At 45.8% G+C, this 18778-nt stretch overlaps 1 protein-coding gene across 1 annotated transcript in view; it reads right to left on the bottom strand.

The window, feature by feature from the left end:
• Positions 1–18778, bottom strand: part of St6galnac3 (ST6 N-acetylgalactosaminide alpha-2,6-sialyltransferase 3) — a 450344-nt gene that overhangs the window by 251889 nt on the left and 179677 nt on the right. The window contains exon 2 of the mRNA XM_005357471.3: positions 8469–8663. Within this exon, the coding sequence (XP_005357528.1) occupies positions 8469–8663 (195 nt within the window). The remainder of the gene's footprint in view (positions 1–8468; positions 8664–18778) is intronic.

Genomic DNA, 18778 nt, shown 5'->3' with positions numbered 1-18778 from the left:
CAGCGTCTGCCGCCAACACGGCACACTCCGCACCCCGTTTCTCACGAGGCAGCGTCTGCCGCCAACACGGCACACTCCGCACCCCGTTTCTCACGCATCTCATCAGTCTTGATGATGCCTTAGAGGGTCCTCTGTGTCCAGGTCACGTGAGCACCTCCCTGGTGGACTCTGCAGTGTCCTCAGCCCTACTTTATCTCTGGCTGGGAGCCAAGTCTGGGCTAATTTCTCAGTTTTTGGGGGTGCTAGAAAAATGAAAGTCAAATTCGAACATGGAGACCGCTAGGATCTGATTGAGCATGCCATAAATGATTCTTTCTTATCCAAAAAGCACATCTAAAAATATGCCTATTTGTCCGTTTTTGTGCTATTTTCCATTATCTCCCTCCCTGCAGGGTACCAACTCCAGGCTCCAAATGCTCAGCATTAGTGCGTGGGGCAGGGGAGGATCTAAGGGCCTCACTCTCTGTCCTGCAGAGCTGATGCCCCCCCAATCCCCTCACTCAACTCTACAAAGCACCAGGAAGCATCCTTTCCCATGTTTATCTCAGCTACTGGGACCTGAAGAATCCTCTCCTCTCAGACAAGGGCTGTTGGGCATTAGCTAATGTGTTCTTGTTTAATTCATCATGTTCCGGCTTACAGTGGGAGGTTGTCGGATTATCTTAAACTATGTATGACCTGATCAGAATTCTTAATTTCATTTTCCTTTGGAAATCAATAATATATGCATTAAGTACTTGGTGTACTAGCTTCATATTACTGTCATAAAACACCTGAAAACAGCTTACAGAAACAAACATTTTTGGCTCACAGTATTGGAGGTTTCTGTCTAAGACTGGCACTTGTGGGACCTGTCATGACGAGTTGCCACATCTCTGGTTCCAAACAATGCATCACAACAGAGCAAACTGCTCACCTTCCCCAAAAGGTAGGAGGAACAGAGAAAGATACTTAGCTCACAATTTCCGTCAACGGCAGAACCCCAGTGACCTAAACACTTGCCATGAGGTTCCACCTCGCAGAAGTCTGGTGGGGACACCCTGGGAACTAAGTCTTTAACAGGTGGGCCTTTGATGGACACCACTCAAACCATGGCCCTCATGGGGGAGGGTCTGTCTGCTGGGCAAGAGCTCAGGTAATCACATGTGCCGTTTCTCCAGCTTTGTTGGCTAGCTCTTAACGTGGAAACTGTGTGGTTACTTTTGCAACAAAATATTTAGAATCAGATGTTTTCTTTCATATGGCTTACTCTGAAAAATGAGTAATCATAATTTAATGTCACCTACTTAGTGACAAATTATCTTCCAGACACTTACACAATTGTTTAATTGCAATTATGTAAATGTTCACGATTCTTAACAACTATGGAATGATCCTGTTATGTAAGACAGAGACTGGGCTGGCCTTCAGATTCAACACTCTCTAGATGGCATTGTTCCAGAACATGAGTCCCCTTCCTCGGTCAGCTTCATCTTCAAATCTTCTTGAAGATCTTCCGCGCATTTGGGTTGGAACACAGTAAGCACTCATTAAATGTGTTGATTGACTAGCACTCATGGTTAGGATAACTGCCAATGGACCAATCCTGTCTGTTACTCTGCCAGCCTATCAGCTCGAGGAAAACTAAATGAAAAAACCTTTTAACACCAGGTCCCAGTTCTATCACTTTTTCAAATCCTTTAATCAAGGTGAACTGTTTTGTTTTCCTTCTCTTATCACAAATGAAATAATATTTGAATTTCTAATAGGCCTCTCAAGAATGGTAACGTGACAGTTGGAAAATGAGCATTTCTCTACCTAAGGATCAGTAATGAATAAAATCCCTGTCTGTCTTCCTGGAGAAACAATTACTATATTAAAAACTGTGGTACTAATGGATCTTTCATCCGTAACAGATGTGGTACGTAAAGTGAGCATCAATCTCTTGGGGTTTCTGATGCCTCAGCAATACCGACAATTTTACCTGAAAATTGTATTATGACTGCATGATTTATCAGCTAGGCACGAATGGCCAGAGATTCCGTAAGTGGTCAGGGTTGTCCAGACCGCGTCTGAATTTGAAGCCTTCATTCTCTTCCCTCCAAGAATCAGAGGATTTACTCAGCAGCGTGCTCCTAGGCACATGGTCTTTGACAAAGACACTGACAAAGGCCAGCAATGCACACAGCCTTGCAGCCACCGCAGCAGACTGGTGGGCGACTTCTGCTCCTTGGCATCCCAACGAGTCTGAGAGTTCAGACTTTGAAAGCTGGCTGGCTGTTCTCTAGAGGGCAACTTACTCAAAGATGAGCTACTGGTCCCTGGGTGTGGTTAGAAAACAACAATGCATTTGCTGTGTCTCTTGGTTGCAAGTGACATAAAAGTTAAAATGGAAAGCAGAGTTTATAGACTTCTCTACATAAAACCGCAGAGCTGCGAGACTGTTCTCCGACACGGCTGGGCTCTAGACCTGAAACGTCACCTCAGACTTCACGTCCCTCTACAACGTATTACTCCTCTCAGTGTCTTGGTCTCACTCTCTGTGGGAATATGATAGGCCACCCAGACAATTCATATTTCAAATATTCTGCCACCCCAAGAAAAAGGGAGTTCTTGTCAACAGTGTTGCAAGAAAACTATAATGAAAATATGGAAATGGTTCAGAATGGCTCTTCCTGGGCCTTGTTCCTGAATCTTGCCCAATCGCTTCATTTTCTAATACTAATCTGAGTTTGTGGTCAGCCCTGTGCTCTGTAGGGGGGAGCTGACCACAGTAAAGAGCAAGCAGAGAGTGGACGGGCTCATGAGGCACTGTCATACTGCACAACAGGCTAGCATATGGATTAACCATTTTCTCACATAATATATAGTATATGGGCACACTAATACATGTTTGTATTTAGGAAAGTAGAAATTATTTAGACAGGTTCATGTATATATTGCATAATGCATGTAATACACATTAATATAGTTTTGTGAGTATGGATGCATATATAATTTCCTTCTGTATTTACCACTGTTCACAAGCACAAGTGTGACCTATCCCTTTCCAAGGACCTCATATCCACATCCTAGATCATCATAACACCTTTCCATTTTCCGTAGTCTGGATGACTATATAACATAGTTCATATTTCTACAACTGTACAGAGTATGCTTGACTCTAGCAAAATCAGCCCGGGAGTTACCCAATGCATGCTTGATTTCCATCTCTGAAATATCAGACCATCAGGCGTGCCTTCTGAATCCCTTGACATAGCTGTGTCCATGTCAAGACAACAGAATGGAGCATGATTAAAAGTGACCACCTGTGTGGTCTGCATGGTGAAGGTGAAGGCACCCCACACCAGAGCAGCAGCCCATCAATGGAGACAAAATTAGATCGGAAGGGAGTGGATCAATGAAAGCGAACCAGAATTATAAAATATAAGGCAACGTGATTATCAATACAGACGTCAGAGATCACGAGTTCTGAGAGCAGTGCCTTGTTCATGGGTGCAGAGACAGTGCAGATTCTTTCACGCTTGCTCTTCTCCTGGCTTCTCTCCAGGTTCTCCATCTGCTCCACCCTGCTCCTGACTACCTGTCTTAGATCCACTTCCATTTCTGTGAGAAAACACTGACCAAAAGCAACCTAGGGGGAAGGACTTTATCATGGCTGAGAAGTCAAGTCTGTAAGAGCTTAAAACAAGCTGGGTCACATTGCACTCCAGTCAAAGGAGGAGGAGGAGGAGGAGGAGGAGGAGGAGGAATGCATCCTCACTGTTCAGCTGGCTCCTTATTTACAGCCCCTGACTCAGCCAACAGAATGTTGCTGTTCACATGCGGGGTAGGAGTTCCCATCTGAATTAACTCCATCAGGAAAACAGGCATGCCCGCCCACCACCACAATCTGGACAGTTCCTCACTGAGGCTCTCTTCACGGTGAGAAAAGACTTGTCAGATTGACAGTCAAAGCTAAGTGTCATGTTCCTGTGTCACGAGCCACAAGATCACCCTGGAACTGGCTCAACCCTTGGTGCTGTCAATCCTCTCCACCTTTGCATTGTCTTCCACTGTCCCGAGATGTGTTTCCCGATTGAGGGGTGCCATCTCACAGCCTGCCTGAGAAGTAAAATTGTTCCCCCACCACTCAAGTCCTTAGAAAAATAAGTCAGGTTTAAAATGAAAAACCCAACCTGCATGTGTCAAATAAGCAACCTTTATAAGCAACCTTTATTAGACATTAATTTGTTTCTTTCTGTAAAGTAACTGAAGAGTTGAAATTTCTTTATAATTACACAAATGGGAATACCCAAACTTTAATTAACAATTAAGTTGATCAGTTTAAAATTTTGAGAGCATACATCTGCATATAATTGCTCTCCATATACTCCTGTAAAATCTAAAGCCTATATATCCAAACATAAAAAATCCATTCATGCCAGCATTAGTTACAAGTGCACATTTATTTGAATGTGGTGAGCATGTTCTTTTATTGCCAAGAAAGTCAGCTTTGTTCCTTAATTGTTACAATAACCACAATTTAGGAAATTCTATTGCAACACCAATCTGTTGTATGCATCTATAATTAGACTAGCATGGCCTGTCTATCAGAGGAACTGCTGCAAAGCCTTCGTATTTTGTCTACTTGAGCCTTTCCAAGATTCTCGGGTTTTAAAGAGATGCAATTCTGCCTAGTTAAAGAGACTGAAACACAGTCCTAGCCTTGCCTGCTGTGTTCTGGGTTCCTGAACATCATAGAAAGGGGCACTCTTTTCCAAACACCAGCCTCCTCCCAGTCCTAGCACATTCTAGTTCTCCGATCAGATCAGAGGAGGATGGCTGCCATGAAACTGATCACCAGAAAGTCTAGGTGTAGCCTCCCGTGGTCATCAGTGACGGATTCTCCAGTAGCCAATGCCCTACGGGTGGCTTGTCCTAGGTAATGTCCGCCTTCACACCACGTCACATCACAGAACACCCATCACAGTGGCTGAGTCCATGGTAGAAAACTAAGATTGGAACCCAGCCCAAGGTGAATCTCTCTCTTTTCCCTTCATTTGCTATGACCTCAACAAGAGGAACAATGATACCTCGAACCAAATGGGGCAAGTGTCTAGATCCTTTATCCTGCCCTATCTAGTACAAGTAATTTAAGATGAATGCTTAGGAAACAACGGTGTTTACAGAATAATGCCAAGTGTAAGTATGTATCGTTTTTTTTAAACACCTATGGATGTTTTCTAAAGTCATGTTCAATGTGTGTTGATAATTACTCTGCCCTTATACCACAGAATGGTTCCTCATATTTACTCTTAATAAAAATATTTATGTTATAATTTTTAAAATACTCTGCAGCTTTTAAAGTTCTGTTGTATTTTATATTATGATATTAACCATGAGATCTTGGTGACAAATAGGGAAGGAAAGGTTATGACTTAACAGTGACGTGTGTGTGTGTGTGTGTGTGTGTGTGTGTGTGTGTGTGTGTGTGTGTATCTCAAGTTGACAAGAAGTGGATTGTGCTGGTTTGTTTTAATTGTAGATTTGACACAACTACCTGAAAAAGAGGGAACCTAATTCAAGAATGGCCCAGATCAGACTAGTCTGCAATATCTGGAGAAGATTCCTGATCATGACTAATAGGAGGAATGTGGGCAGCACTCTTCTTAGGCAGGGCAGAGCGCTTCGCTGAGCCAGCTGGAAAACTAGCCAGTAAGCTGTGTTCCTTGGTGTTTTCTACTCCGGTCTTGCCCAAGTTCCTGTCCTGTCTCAATAATGAACTATAATCTTAAAGTTTAAGCTAAGACAAACACTTCCTTACTAAAAATCAAAACCGTTTTAGTGAGATTGCATTATGGATAACACTGAGATAGTAAGGGAAGCCTGAGAAGCTATGGGTCAGTCATGAGTTACAGGAGATACAGCAGGGGTGGCCAGCAAAGTCATCCAAGACTTCAGTCCTCACCCAGTGAGTGGCACTGATTTCACGACTGTCTCAAGACCCCCTTCTCAACAATCAGCTTGCACGGGTTTGGAGAAGAAAGGGAGGTGGGAGGAACCTACTGTGTTCCATTCCACTCTCTGCAGCCGTGCTGGAAGGGATTTTCTACCTCCTTCAATAGACTCTTCAGAGAACAAGAAACACAGCTCTAGGCTAAATAGAAAGATATCTATTTAGCCTCTACACTTGGGTCCTTACCTCCCCTCTCCCCTTCTGCGACCCCTGTTACCTCCAGAAGGCTATGCACTGGGTCTTTCTAAATAATATCCTCCCAACAGTCTTTCCCTGGGATGAGTACATTAAGTATGAGGGATGATGAGAAGGCCTTCAAGAATCAAAGTCAGAGACCTGAGTGTTAGGTAGTGGAATCAATGTTCTGAGATCCTCAAGTCACCCCCAAGAGCACAGACACAGAAGCAATTCCCTTTGTTGTCCCCTCAATCCAGGGACATAACCAACACTCATGTCGATACACAGGCTACCCTAAGGAAAGCATAAGAAATGTATTTAACTGTAATTTTAATGGAGATCTTAGTTATTCTCATAGCCGTGACTGAATATACCTGAAAATAGGAAATTCAAGGGAGGAGATGTTTGAGCTCATGGTTTACGAGGGTACAGTCCACCACAGGAGTAGAGGCAGGGCAGAGTCTATGGCAATAGGAAGGAGAGGCTACTCCAAAACCTGATTCACTAATACTGAGACACATCACAGGGCTTTACCATCCAGTGGTACATTTCTCGTGGGCATAATTCATGAGGTACTTTATCCATACGCTCCGTTTTCTGCCTGTGACAGGCACTTGTGAAATGATTAACCCATACTGCAGAGTAACAGAATATTAAGTGACAGCCAGACATAAAAGTAACAAGAGACAAGAGCGAGGCGAGCTCTTCCGTAAAAGACACATTTTTATACAGGTAATCAATTTATCAGGCCACGCGACAAATTCAAGCAAGAGACTTCCCAAAGTTAATTTAAAACCAATTAGAGGGTGCACATCCAGCAAGACTCCGAGGAATTCGTCTATTATTAACAGTGCCTCCCCCTCAACTATAAAGGTCTAATAAACAGTCTATAAATCCAGGAGATAGGAAAACAATGTTCAAAGAGTGAAATGAACAGAAAGCGACAACTCAGGCGCGCCACCATCCACAGAAGAGCTGTCCTCCTGCAGGCTCTGGCCCCCAGATTCTCCTCAGTGCTGGGATGATGCACTGGTGACTGAACCTGTCACCAACATCTTCAAACAGGCTTGACTCTGAATCAACACTAGCAGTGCCTCCCACTTACCCCACCCCACGAAAATGACTTGAGAACAGCTTCAATTGTTCTGCTTGCTCCTCATTATTTCTGAGGGGTTTCCCCCCTCCTGTACTTCATGAGACAAAACTCTGAAGTCTTCTCCACGTGAGCATCAGCACCTAAGTTAGGGTCCTGAGAATTTACGTTCATAAGGGCACATGGACTGCTGTGAAAGGTGCTCTGAACACAAAGGGCCATTGTACAGAAGAACTCAGAGGGCTCAGCACTCACAGATCAAGCCAGTGATACTCTATGAGGTTCCAAAGGACTACATGACGTTGGAATGGATCCAAACAAAACACATGTGAAATTCTCAAACAGAAAACAAATTGTCAGTTTGGTGGCGCATGCTTGTGATCTCAGCCCTCGGGAGGCAGAAACAGTTGGGTCCTGGGATTCCTGGTCAGTCAGTGTACCTTACATGGTGAGCTCTAGATCAGAGAGAGACTTCACCTCACAACCAAAACAAAAAGTGCACACACAGCCCGAGAATCTGATCCTAAACTGTCCAAGGCGTGTCTGCTGGCTTTTAGGCATGTGCTTGCGTGTCTGTGGGTGTGCATGCATGCACCCTTCCAGAGTACTCTTCCTAGCTGTCAATATACAGCCACCCTCACCTGGGATACCAATTGGTTACAAAGACTTAAAAGTTCAGCAACCACAGGATTTAGAGGGTTTTAACCCCTTTAAAATGTGGGAAGATGTTAAATCCCATTATCTCTGCAGCCACTGCAAATGTTAGAATTCAGCTTGTCCCGTTTTTTTCCAGCTCTAGGTCTAAGGATGACAAAGTTATAAAGAGACAGATGCTTTTCTCCAGTTCTATAAAGAGCTGTCGCCAACCAAGTGACCTACAGGAAATAAAGCCAGTCGGTTCTCCAGCTGGTCGCCACTGATCAGAGCATCTAAACGGAAAGATATGTATTTAAGCTTCAAGCCACCAGGAAAACAGGTAATTGCTTCCTCAACTCCATAGGAGGCCAGTGATTTGATGGTTTGATGTGGGAGGGGGGTGAAGGATTTTAGACATGTGTCAGAAGTAGCTAAGAATAGAAAACAGAAAAAAAAAAAGTTGTCAGGGACCCAAAGAATCTCAGTGGGACAGAATGGGTAAACGCAATGACTCAGAAGCCATCTTGCTCCTGCTGGAAAACAGTTGCCATGGATACTCTCACAGGTAACCCTCTCAAGTCTTACCTCTTGGGTCCTCACATTGATGTATCCATAGTGAATCCGAAGAGGCTGCCTGAATGTGTAGGGCAGTGGGATCCATTTTGTTTCGGGTTGTCCAAAGCAGCTCAGTAGCAAAGGGAAATTCATGTCATTGACGAGGCGCATGGCCAGCAGCAAGAGGCACAGCGCTGTGAAGCTCGCCACAACCACAGACTTCTTCTGTAACACAGCAGAGAAGAAAAGGACAGTGAGTGACCTTCAACTAGCTGCAGCCACCCGAGAGGGAGGGAAGGGAGTGGGAGTAGGGTGGAGGTGGGGTGGGTAGAGGTGGGGTGGGGTGGGGAGGGGTGGAGGTGGGTGTCTTTGAAGAATCAAAGGGTTTGGTCTTGTAGGGTATTTCAGTTGGAGAACAAGCCATTCTTGGGTGAGCACGGGCAGAAAGTTTCTTTCTTGTACTCTTCCAGCCCTCCTCCCTCTTCCTTACCTGCCATCTTTTATCTTAAGAACTCAAACCAGACGCCCAACCATAGGAGACCCTTCTTGCTTCCTCAGCTCCCTCCCCCACCCTTCCACCACCAAGCTGCCAGCCCCAGCAGAGGTGAAGTCTCATCGCCCTTACTCAAGCCCTGGTTCTCAGTCTTCCTAACGCTGCAACCTTTGAATACAGCTCTTCACGTTCTCGTGACCTCCAGCTGTAAAATTATTTTGCATCTCTGCTTCATCACTAATTTGGTTGCTGCTCTGAATCATAATGTAAATATCTGATAAGCGACCCTCAGAGGGTCATGACCCACAGGCTGAGAACCCTTGCTTTAAAGGCCTCTTTACTGTAATTTTCTCAAAGTATAATTGTGACCATTTCTTTTTCTACCACGTGATTCTCAATTCCTGAAACCACTGGATGTCCTTGTCACAGGACTCTCTGAATCCATGTCCTCTGCATAGTATAATACACCTTACATCATACAAGAAATACAGCAAACACTTGCGGGAAAAGGCATGGCTCACCCAGCTTCATTCCCACCTCACACTTCTGGAGCTGTACCCAGAGGGTTCTACCAACAGAAAGGCCACCTGTGTCCACCATGTAAACTCGAAATCTTAAGCACCAGATGGGAGAAGACCACACAGCAAATAGCCCAAGAGCATCCCCTTGGATGGACTGCAAAGGAAGAAAGCCGGAAAACTGCATCTGGCGGGGTGAGAGAGAGCAGGATATACACTCAAGATGGAGCTTGACAAAAGGCCTGTTTTGATTGGTAGGGACGTGTGAGCAGATCTTCCTAGATGGAAGAAACAGGCAAGGAAACAAGAAAGCATGGGTTATCTGTGGGAATCCATCCGTCTCTCTTAGCAGAAGGAAAGCGGCCAGCACAGTGATAACTCTGGCGGGCCACCCTGGGGACTGCGCTAAAATGTGAGCCCCGAGTCTGGGAGATGGCCGGAAGCCAAAGCGGACTTTTTGTTGGAGATTTCTAAAGACAAAAAAGCTATGTCATAGTTCAGCATGGCTCAGGGTACTTTGGAACAGGGAGGGCCTAGTTGGAAATGAGGAGGAGGCTGGTCTTTCAGTACAGGTTTTGCAAACCAAGGACAGAAACCAGAGCAGCGGTGACAGTGGGTGAGATTCAAGAAAGATTCTCAGTTTACACAGAAGGGGACATTAGCGGCAGACACAAAACTCAGAGCTGACCTTGAGCCTAGATTGCAGCAGTGTTAGGGGAGAATCCTACTAAAGTCACTGTGGATGCACTAGTTTATCCAGAGAGCTAGATGCTAACACCCTTGGCTCTTTCGGTGCTCTTCTTGGTGGACCGGAAGCTCAGTAGTCATGAAGTCAGAGAGAAAGTCAAAGAGCAGGAAGAGGGAAGAGAACTGGGAGCAGAGGCAGGAACAGCAGCTGCCACCTGCCCCTGCTGACCCCTAACTAACTGGGTTCAACTCTCAGTTGGACTCAAGCTGAAGGAAAACCAGAGCTGCTGAGGATGATGGGTTTGGGGCCTGCTGCTTCCTGGGGGTAATTAGCTCCAGAACTTTGAGGGAGAACAGAAATCTACCTCCTGGCTCACAGCTGAAGCCAGGCAGCAGAGCCAGCATCCAGAGCGACCGTCACTTCTTGATTCCTGCTCAGCTCCTGTAATTTGTAAAACCCACATTCCTCTGTCTAGCCAGCCTAATTTTCTAATCACCAGAGAGTTCCCTGAGCTCTGCCTCCTCAGAACCCCTTATCTCCCCCACTAACTACCACAGCCTCTCTTCATTTAACCTTCTAATCATGAAGAAACGTTTTAATTTGCTCTTCTGTAGAATCATTATGTCCACAACCCTGCCATGTGTCAAGGTAACAGCGTAAATGAGGTGATGGATCTTAACAAGCTTAAAGGGGCACGGACCAGAAGAGACGGCTAAATAAAACCAAAGAGGCCAGTCACACTTTTCTTTCTGTCACCACTCAGACCAACAGCTGCTCGGAAGGAGCCCCAGATGTGATCTCTGTGCTTTTGTCTACTTCTGAACCCAGCAGGCCCTCTGCTTCCCTTAACTGTTGAACTTGCACAGCTGGAGGCCTGGGGACAAAGACAGAGGTTCCTTCCTAACCCAACAGCAGCAGCCACACCTGCAGAACGCATGCAGGAGACAAAAGCAAGCCAACCACTATCGAGAGAGAAACTTCAGAAGAGAATGAAGTCAGAGTAGCAAAAGCCTGCGCCCCTGGAATCCACGCCTGTCTCTGGGCTACTCAAGGAGCTAAAATGAGCCAAGAGTGGGTGGGCTTCCGGGTGGAGAGCGGGCACCGCCCCTCTCGCTGTACCTGGAACTGTATTCACGGGGCCAGGGGTTCTCTTTTCATAGCTCAGACCTCCAGCCCCACTCCGCTACGTTATGGAGGCCGGGTTCTTTCTCCCTCTGTCTAATGCGATGCTACCCTTGTTCTGCATGGGAGTAACGCACTGACACAAACCATCCTGAAACTTCACCAGAGAAGGTGTAACTTGAAGCTCTGCAAAGCAAGGACAACAGGCCCAGACACAAATGTGTGTTCCCTTTGCAGTCACTTCTGCCACACGAGAGCCACAGTGAAGACCGTGGTTTGGGCACTCTGTCACACACATGGCTACATGCAGAGAGCATGCGTGTATATCTGCAGGAGACACAGAAGATGGAGAAGTGAACTGAGCACCAATGCACACGACACAAATAAAGGTAGCCACACCTTGGACATCATACCGAGTTTGGACTAGGGAAGGTTCTGAGAAAGAAAATGAAATCAACCAAACAGAACAACCTCAAAGAGTTGGCAGGGAAAGCAGATAATGAAATATCATGTGTCAAATGAGGTTAGGGGAGGCTGTATGGGTGATTGAGGCGCCCAGAGGAAGGGAAGTCTGGTGTTCTTAAGAGGGAGAGTTCAGGCCTTGCTTGTCAAATAGGGCACCTATGGAAGCGGGAGAGCAAGAAACCCTCAGGGCATTGCAGCCCCGGGAAGAGCAATTGCATGGGCCACTTTTTTGTCAGGATCATTAGAACATTTGATGAGGCTGCTATGTACACTAGGACTGGCAGATTATGCTAAACTGATCATAAAAATTTATTCTGCAATTGCCATGTGCTAGTCAACACTCAGAAGATCAGTTTCACAGACAGGGGGGCAGCAGAAAACATCAGAACAACTTGAAGATAAAAGAACCACCAATTAGACTCGAGAAAATAAAAGTCAATACTTGTGAATACTTGCCAGTAGACGTGTGAAAGGCTTGGTCCAACAGATGTTTCATGACGCTCAAAACAAAACATATAAAAACAACCATTCCTCTAAGGTCAGACGCACCAAGATTACAATGAGTGAAAAACTCGAACAACGCCAGACAACAACGGACTCTAAAAATGGAAGGCGTTATTAGGTTGCTAGTGTCAGTTGTTAAATTGTTTTGTGTACATAGACGCATACATACTGTGTACGTGTGTAAGCACTCGGAAGCCAGAGGTCACATAGTGTGATTGTGTGTTTGTGTGTAGAAGTTACACAGAGTGATTGTGTGGGGGGGACATACAAGAGGAAGCCAGGTCACACAGTGTGATTGTGTGTTTGTGTGTAGAAGTCAGAGTGATTGGGGGGGGGGGGATTGTGTATATGCACACACACAGAAGCCAGACAGGACATCTTACTAATCACTCCCCATACTTTTGAGACAAACTCTCACTGAATGCAGAGTTTAGTGATTCATTGCCAGCCACGAGCCCCCAGTCCTCCCATCTCTGTGGTCTCTCCCCGGTGCTGGTAACTAGGGGTTCATTCTGTGCGGCTTTGCTTTTTACATGGCTTTTGGGGACCGAACTCGAATGTTCATGCTTGTTACAAGCACTTTACCCAACAGACCCAACTTACTGGCTCCTAACTGTTGCCTTCTTGATGGATATTAACCAGCTAGTGGGTGAGAACTCATCAGGCCACAGGAAAAGCATGCTAAAGACCAGAGAAACCTTTCTCCAATATTCCAAGCAGCTGCAAACCCTTGAATTACTTGGGGCAACTTATCCTTATGAGCTCAAGAGGATGCCACTGTGCCCAAGTAGATCTGATGAATTGCTTCAGGGAAAGTTCATTCCTTCTTTGTTTCTCATTTGGGGGAAGTCTGAAGGGGCCTCTGGCAGCTGAGACATTTAGAATTTAATCCCCTGTGTACTTTAGAAATCTACATCAGAAAATTTGACATTCCATTTGCTCTTTCTCTAGAGCTGGAATATAATGTATCAGACTTTATAGCAGAAACGCTTATTTCAAAACAGACTCCATAGGGAGTTCCTGAAGGAGGGGAAAGAACCCAGTCTGTGCCCCTACACAACTCACAGGCCACATTCAGTGATGTCTTTATCCTTCCTTCACAGAATTAACCATTCACCATGCAATACAGACTTTATTAACCCAGTCAGATGCTAATTTCTTTCCAGGTCCCCTTCATAAATGACCATTGAGAGAATGCGCGTTTTTCTATTTAAATGATACTGCACGATGATTAAAGGAGCTGAATTTCAGAAGAGTTCATTTTTCTCATATGCTGAAATTTACCTCCCGATACATTTAAAACGCAATGCCAATTAGATTATTTGTGACTGTCCGGTCATCTCACAGCCTGGTTTGTCTCTCGCTATTGCTTATTGGTGATCATGTCTAATGACAATTCTTCCCTCAGGTTGAAACATGTCATCAATGTGGCTCAATTTTTCACCATTGTCCAGCTCCAAATTGGCTTCTTGATGAGCATAACAAAACTTCAGGCCATTTGCAGGAAGATGACTTAGCAAAGTCAGTATATGAATAAAACCTTCATTTACTAGATCAGTGGGGCCAACAGTCTGTTTAGACCCCACTTACTAAGTGACAGTGACCTCTGAGGGAAAATCTGTTTTTGTTGGGTAGCAGTCAGAAAAGTGGTAATAAAAAGGTGAAATGTCCTGGTGGGACATGATGCTCCACTGAACGCCCCTAATGGCCATGAAGGTTCCAGTGGAGAGCAGCGAGTCACTAAGACCATCCTTTCTTCACACTCAGGGCACCCAGTGGGCCACTGAAGTCCAGGACAGACGCAGGGCTGAGTACCACAATCTTTTGTTTTGGTTTTTTGAGACAGGGTTTCTCTTGTAACAGCCCTGGCTGTTCTGGAACTTGCTTTGCAGAGGCTGGTCTTTGAACTCAGATTCACCTGCCTCTGCCTCCTGAGTGCTGGAATTAAAGGCATGCTCCCATAAAGCAGTTCTTTGAGTCTTAAGAGGATCTTAACACAGTCTCACTGCAGCCTGCTTAGGTAATCTGTTTCCCAGATAAGCATGAAGACCTGAGGCTGAGTGGTCCACCCGTGCACACAGACAGCAGATTGGAAAACGGAGGAACTGAGATCCTAGTCTAATAGTAGAGCCCGAGTTCAGTGTGTGCACTAATGAAGTCTTTGATTACCATTGTCTTATCAACCTTCTATTGCTGTGGAGAGACACTACAACCAAGACAACTCTTACAAGAGAAAGCATTTGTCTAAGGATTGCTTACGGTTTCAGGGGTGTGGTGTAGTAGCAACAGGGCAGGAAACACGGCAACACGCAAGCAGGCATGGTAGCAGACAGTTCTACATCAGGCTCTGAAGGCAGGAGACAGAGCCACTGGGCCTGGTGCAAGCTTTTGAAAATCAAAGCCCACCCCCAGTGACATACTTCCTCCAAAAAATGCCACACCCATTCCAACAAGGCCACATCTAATCCCTCAATTAGCACCACTCCCTAATGACCAAGCATCCAAACAAATGACCCTATGGGGGCCATTGCTATTCAAACCAAACAATTCACACCAGCAAGGATGCTCTCAGAGAACTGGTCAGAAAAGAGCCAGTACCAGCTCTAAATAGGTTTTGAAACTTAGTATCAATAAGCCAGATATCTAATCCATATGGAAGATTAAGAGACCGACATGAAGCATAGTAATTATACTTCCTTTGAAATCAGTAATTGTGGACAAATTATTTCATTTTCCCTAAATCTGGCTTTATTCCCAGCATTATAAAGACAGCAATAAGGAAGCCTAGGGTAGCCGGGAGGGAAACTAAAGTCATCCTCTGTTCTGCCAGACACCGGGCACCCTTTGTCTTACTTCAGGCACCCATAGGCACCATGTGATGGGACGGCTATGACTTCTCGCCTCAGCTGCCCAATCCCATAACTCTTGATCTTACTTAGAACATTGCTAGTAGGCAAACTGCTTTGTGGTGACACAAATAAAATAGACTTGAGCACCTAAATGATTAATGAAAACGTGGTACTTACAGACTGGAATTTTATTCAGCCATAAAGAAAACAAAATTTCAAAATTTTCAGGAAAATGAGTTGAACTGGAAATGTTACATCACAGTGAATAAAAGCCAGGGTCAGAAAGACAAACACACTGCACAGTCTCGCTCCTACACAGAGCCCAGCTTCAAAAGGTTGTGGGGGCGGGCAGCGTGTGCAACCTGGGAAACTGGAAAGGGTCCATAAGACAGGGGGAGAGGCTCGAGGAAAGGCAGGGGAGGAGGGAGAGTGTTCATGCAACGTGAGAATAGGGAGAGGAATCCTAGAGTCAGAAGGGGATGGGAGCGGGAGGTGGGGGAAGGGGGGGAAGAGGGGGAGAATAATAGGAAGATGAGGAAGAGCATGAACAGCAATCCACGCGCTCTCTCAGAGGGTCCAGTGAACGTCTGTTACTTCATATGACAACTAAGAAGAAAGGAGGCCGGGCTAGAAGAAACGACACATTCATTCAGGCCAGTAACCCCCTTTAAGGCCTCGGATGCTTGTCAGTGTGCCTCTACCTGACAAGGATTTAGTCAGTAGGAATTCAAAATACTAAAGACAAAGCCCAAAGTCAGAGTTTAAGGCCACCTCTGCCATTAACTGTTCTGGGCAGACAGCAAGTCAGAGAGAGAACAAAACATATACGACCACAGCTTTCCCCAGAAGTCTGGTTTTACTCCAAAGGAGGCCTCTAAATGGCTGGAACATACCAAACATTCTGAGGAGTTACGTGAATGACGAAATGAGGTGAGCACACACACAGTCTTCTGACCTGTGTTCAAACCACAGTGCAGAAACGTCCCCACAGTCATTAATATGCACGCACATTTTCTCTGATTTCCTTCCCCTTTGGGGGAAAACACCTTTAGGTTTTAAGAATTATTTAATAATGTATATTAATATATAATGTATTTTATCATATCTACAACTCCACTCTAACTCCTCCCAAAGCTCCTACAAACTCCTCTCAACTTCATAACCTCGTCTTTTTAATAAACCACAGAATACACAGATACTGTTTACAAGCACAAGGCTATAGACCCATTGGGTGGAGCATGGACGAACCATGTGAAGGAGGCCACACCCCTCAAGAAGAGCAACTGTCTGTCCCTGGGAACCTTTAGCTTCCGTTAGCTCTCAGTCGGGATAGGGCCCTGGGAGCGCCTCCATCACCCAAGTCAGAATGTGCTCTGCCTTGCTCTGGTATAGACCACAGCAGTGTCTGGGAATTTTCAAAGCCCCTGACATTGTCACAAGATGCTATTTCAGCTGTCTCAAGCTGCCTCAAACCACTCCATAGCTGAGGAGAGCCCTAAACTCCCGTTGATACTTCTGTGCCCACTTCCTGTGTGATGAGATTATAGGCATACACCTCCCTACTTACGAGGTACTGGGGACTGAACCCAAGGCTTCCCGATCACTAGGCAAGCACTCTACCATCTGAGCTAAATCCCAAGCAAAGTACAGCCCAGGCTGGTCTTGAACTCACCACCCTCCCGCTTCATCCTCTTCATTATTTTCCTATTAGCAAGTGTTAGCATGGTACCAATGTCGAGTATAAGATTGCCAAGAGTAAAGGCCTGTGTGGTTTTCTTCGCCTTGAACTCTTGTACACACAGGAAGAACGTTCTCCAACCCTGCCAAAGCTCCTGTGTGTCTCCCTGGTCTGAGGGAAGAGAGGTGCCGCCAGGTGATTAAGCAATCACTGAGGTACTTCAGTTTCCTTCTCAGCCACTTATTACGGTCCATGTATCCTTACAGAAGTCCTGCCGAGAACCATCAAAACCACCCAAACATGTGTGCATCTGGCAGTGATGTCATCACCTACTGGGACCTCCTCTTTTTCCGAATCCATACACCCTCACATAGTGCGGAATTGATCTTTTCTTGACTCTCTGCCATCCAGAAGAAAGGATAAATGCTGCCTCTTCCCCTATTGCTGTTCATGTTTCCAGGCTCGCTGCCTAGATCACACCTGTGCCACCATTCCACCCTGTCCCTTCCCACCATCCCCATCGCCTCAACTTCAGATGTGTCCACTACACAGTCCTCTTGCTCCACAGTCTGGCTCCGCATAGGAATGAGAGTCAGGTGGGACGGGGTAGGAGGCCAATCGAGAGTCCTCACGTGACAGCGTGACAGCACGGAGCAGTGCCTCCAACTGAGTGGAAAGCAGCTGAGAAAACAAAGAAATGAAGGGGAGAAGGAAGGGGGGGACGCTAATGTCTTCCCAACAGGATGAAAGGAGAGATGGAGGGGGATGCTAGTGTCTGCTCAACAGAAAGCTAAATTAGCTGAAAATATCCAGATTTATTACGAGGAGAAATGGATTTTTCCCCCTCAGAGGGAAAATTCGCAAACAGCTCCTTTCTCTTCCTCCTGCCCCGGAGCATGCTGTGGAGGTGCAGTAAGACACTGGGGGGAAGTGGGGAGCATTTCAGTGAGGACAGCGCCAGGGGGCTGAGTGGGACTTGTCACCAGCAGACTGCTCAGAGCAACATCCTCTCCCTAAAGGGACCACGGGAATTTGTGCTTTTTCAGAGCTCGGCTCTGGGGGAAGCACTTGAAGTGAGAATCTACCACAGGAGGCACGATAGGGGCCACAGAGCCCACTACAGAGAAGGGCGATCCGTCACTTTCTTAGGGGAGGGCACGGTGCAGAGTACCTTGTGCCCGGTGAGCGTCAGGCAGTACAGCTTTCCAGAGGGAACCTGATTACATACTCAGGATGGAGGGGTTATGTTACAGAGCCTTGGTCACCTTGGTCACCTACTTAGGCTCCTTGTGCCTCTTTTCCCAACTGGGCAGAGAAGAGGGGACCCTTCTGTACCAGGCTTTCTTCAGTTTACCACCCATCTTCCAAATCATGACACAGAGACTCATTATTCGTTTTGAATGCTCGGCCTGGTTTAGGCTCTTTTCCAGCTAACTCTTTCCCTTAATTTACCTGTTTCTCTTTATCCACATTTTGCCTCAGGACTTATTACCTTTGCTCCTTCTGTATTTCTAACTTTCACTGCGTCTCTGTGTCTGGTTGGATGGATGGATGGATGGATGGATGGATGGATGGATGGATGGATGGATGGATGGATTCTTTCCCTGGTGTGTTCCTCATTCTCTCCTTCTTCTCTTGCTCTTCTCTCTCCTACTTGAGCCTACATGTCTCTTCCAATTTATTCTGCCTGACAGCCCCACCTATCATCCCTCCTCTGCCTACCTATTGGCCATTGAGCTCTTTATCAGACCAATCAGGTGCCTCAGGCAGGCCAGGAGCTACAGATGCCACACGTGTTTACAAAATTAAACACACAGCCTTACATCTTTAAATGCAGCATAAACAAAAGTGACACAGCTTTACACAGTTAAAGTCACGGTCCCCAGCATAAACAAAAGTAACACACCTTTACACAGTTAAATAGTCCACAGCATAAACAAAAGTGACACACCTTTACACAGTTAAAGTCACGTTCCCCAGCATAAACAAAAGTGACACAGCTTTACATAGTTAAACAGTCCCC

This window comes from Microtus ochrogaster, chromosome 21 (assembly GCF_000317375.1).
Source record: "Microtus ochrogaster isolate Prairie Vole_2 chromosome 21, MicOch1.0, whole genome shotgun sequence".
In the NCBI taxonomy this organism is placed as follows: Eukaryota; Metazoa; Chordata; class Mammalia; order Rodentia; family Cricetidae; genus Microtus; species Microtus ochrogaster.
The sequence above is the reverse complement of the archived record's forward strand: the minus strand, read 5'-3'. Positions and strand labels throughout refer to the sequence as shown.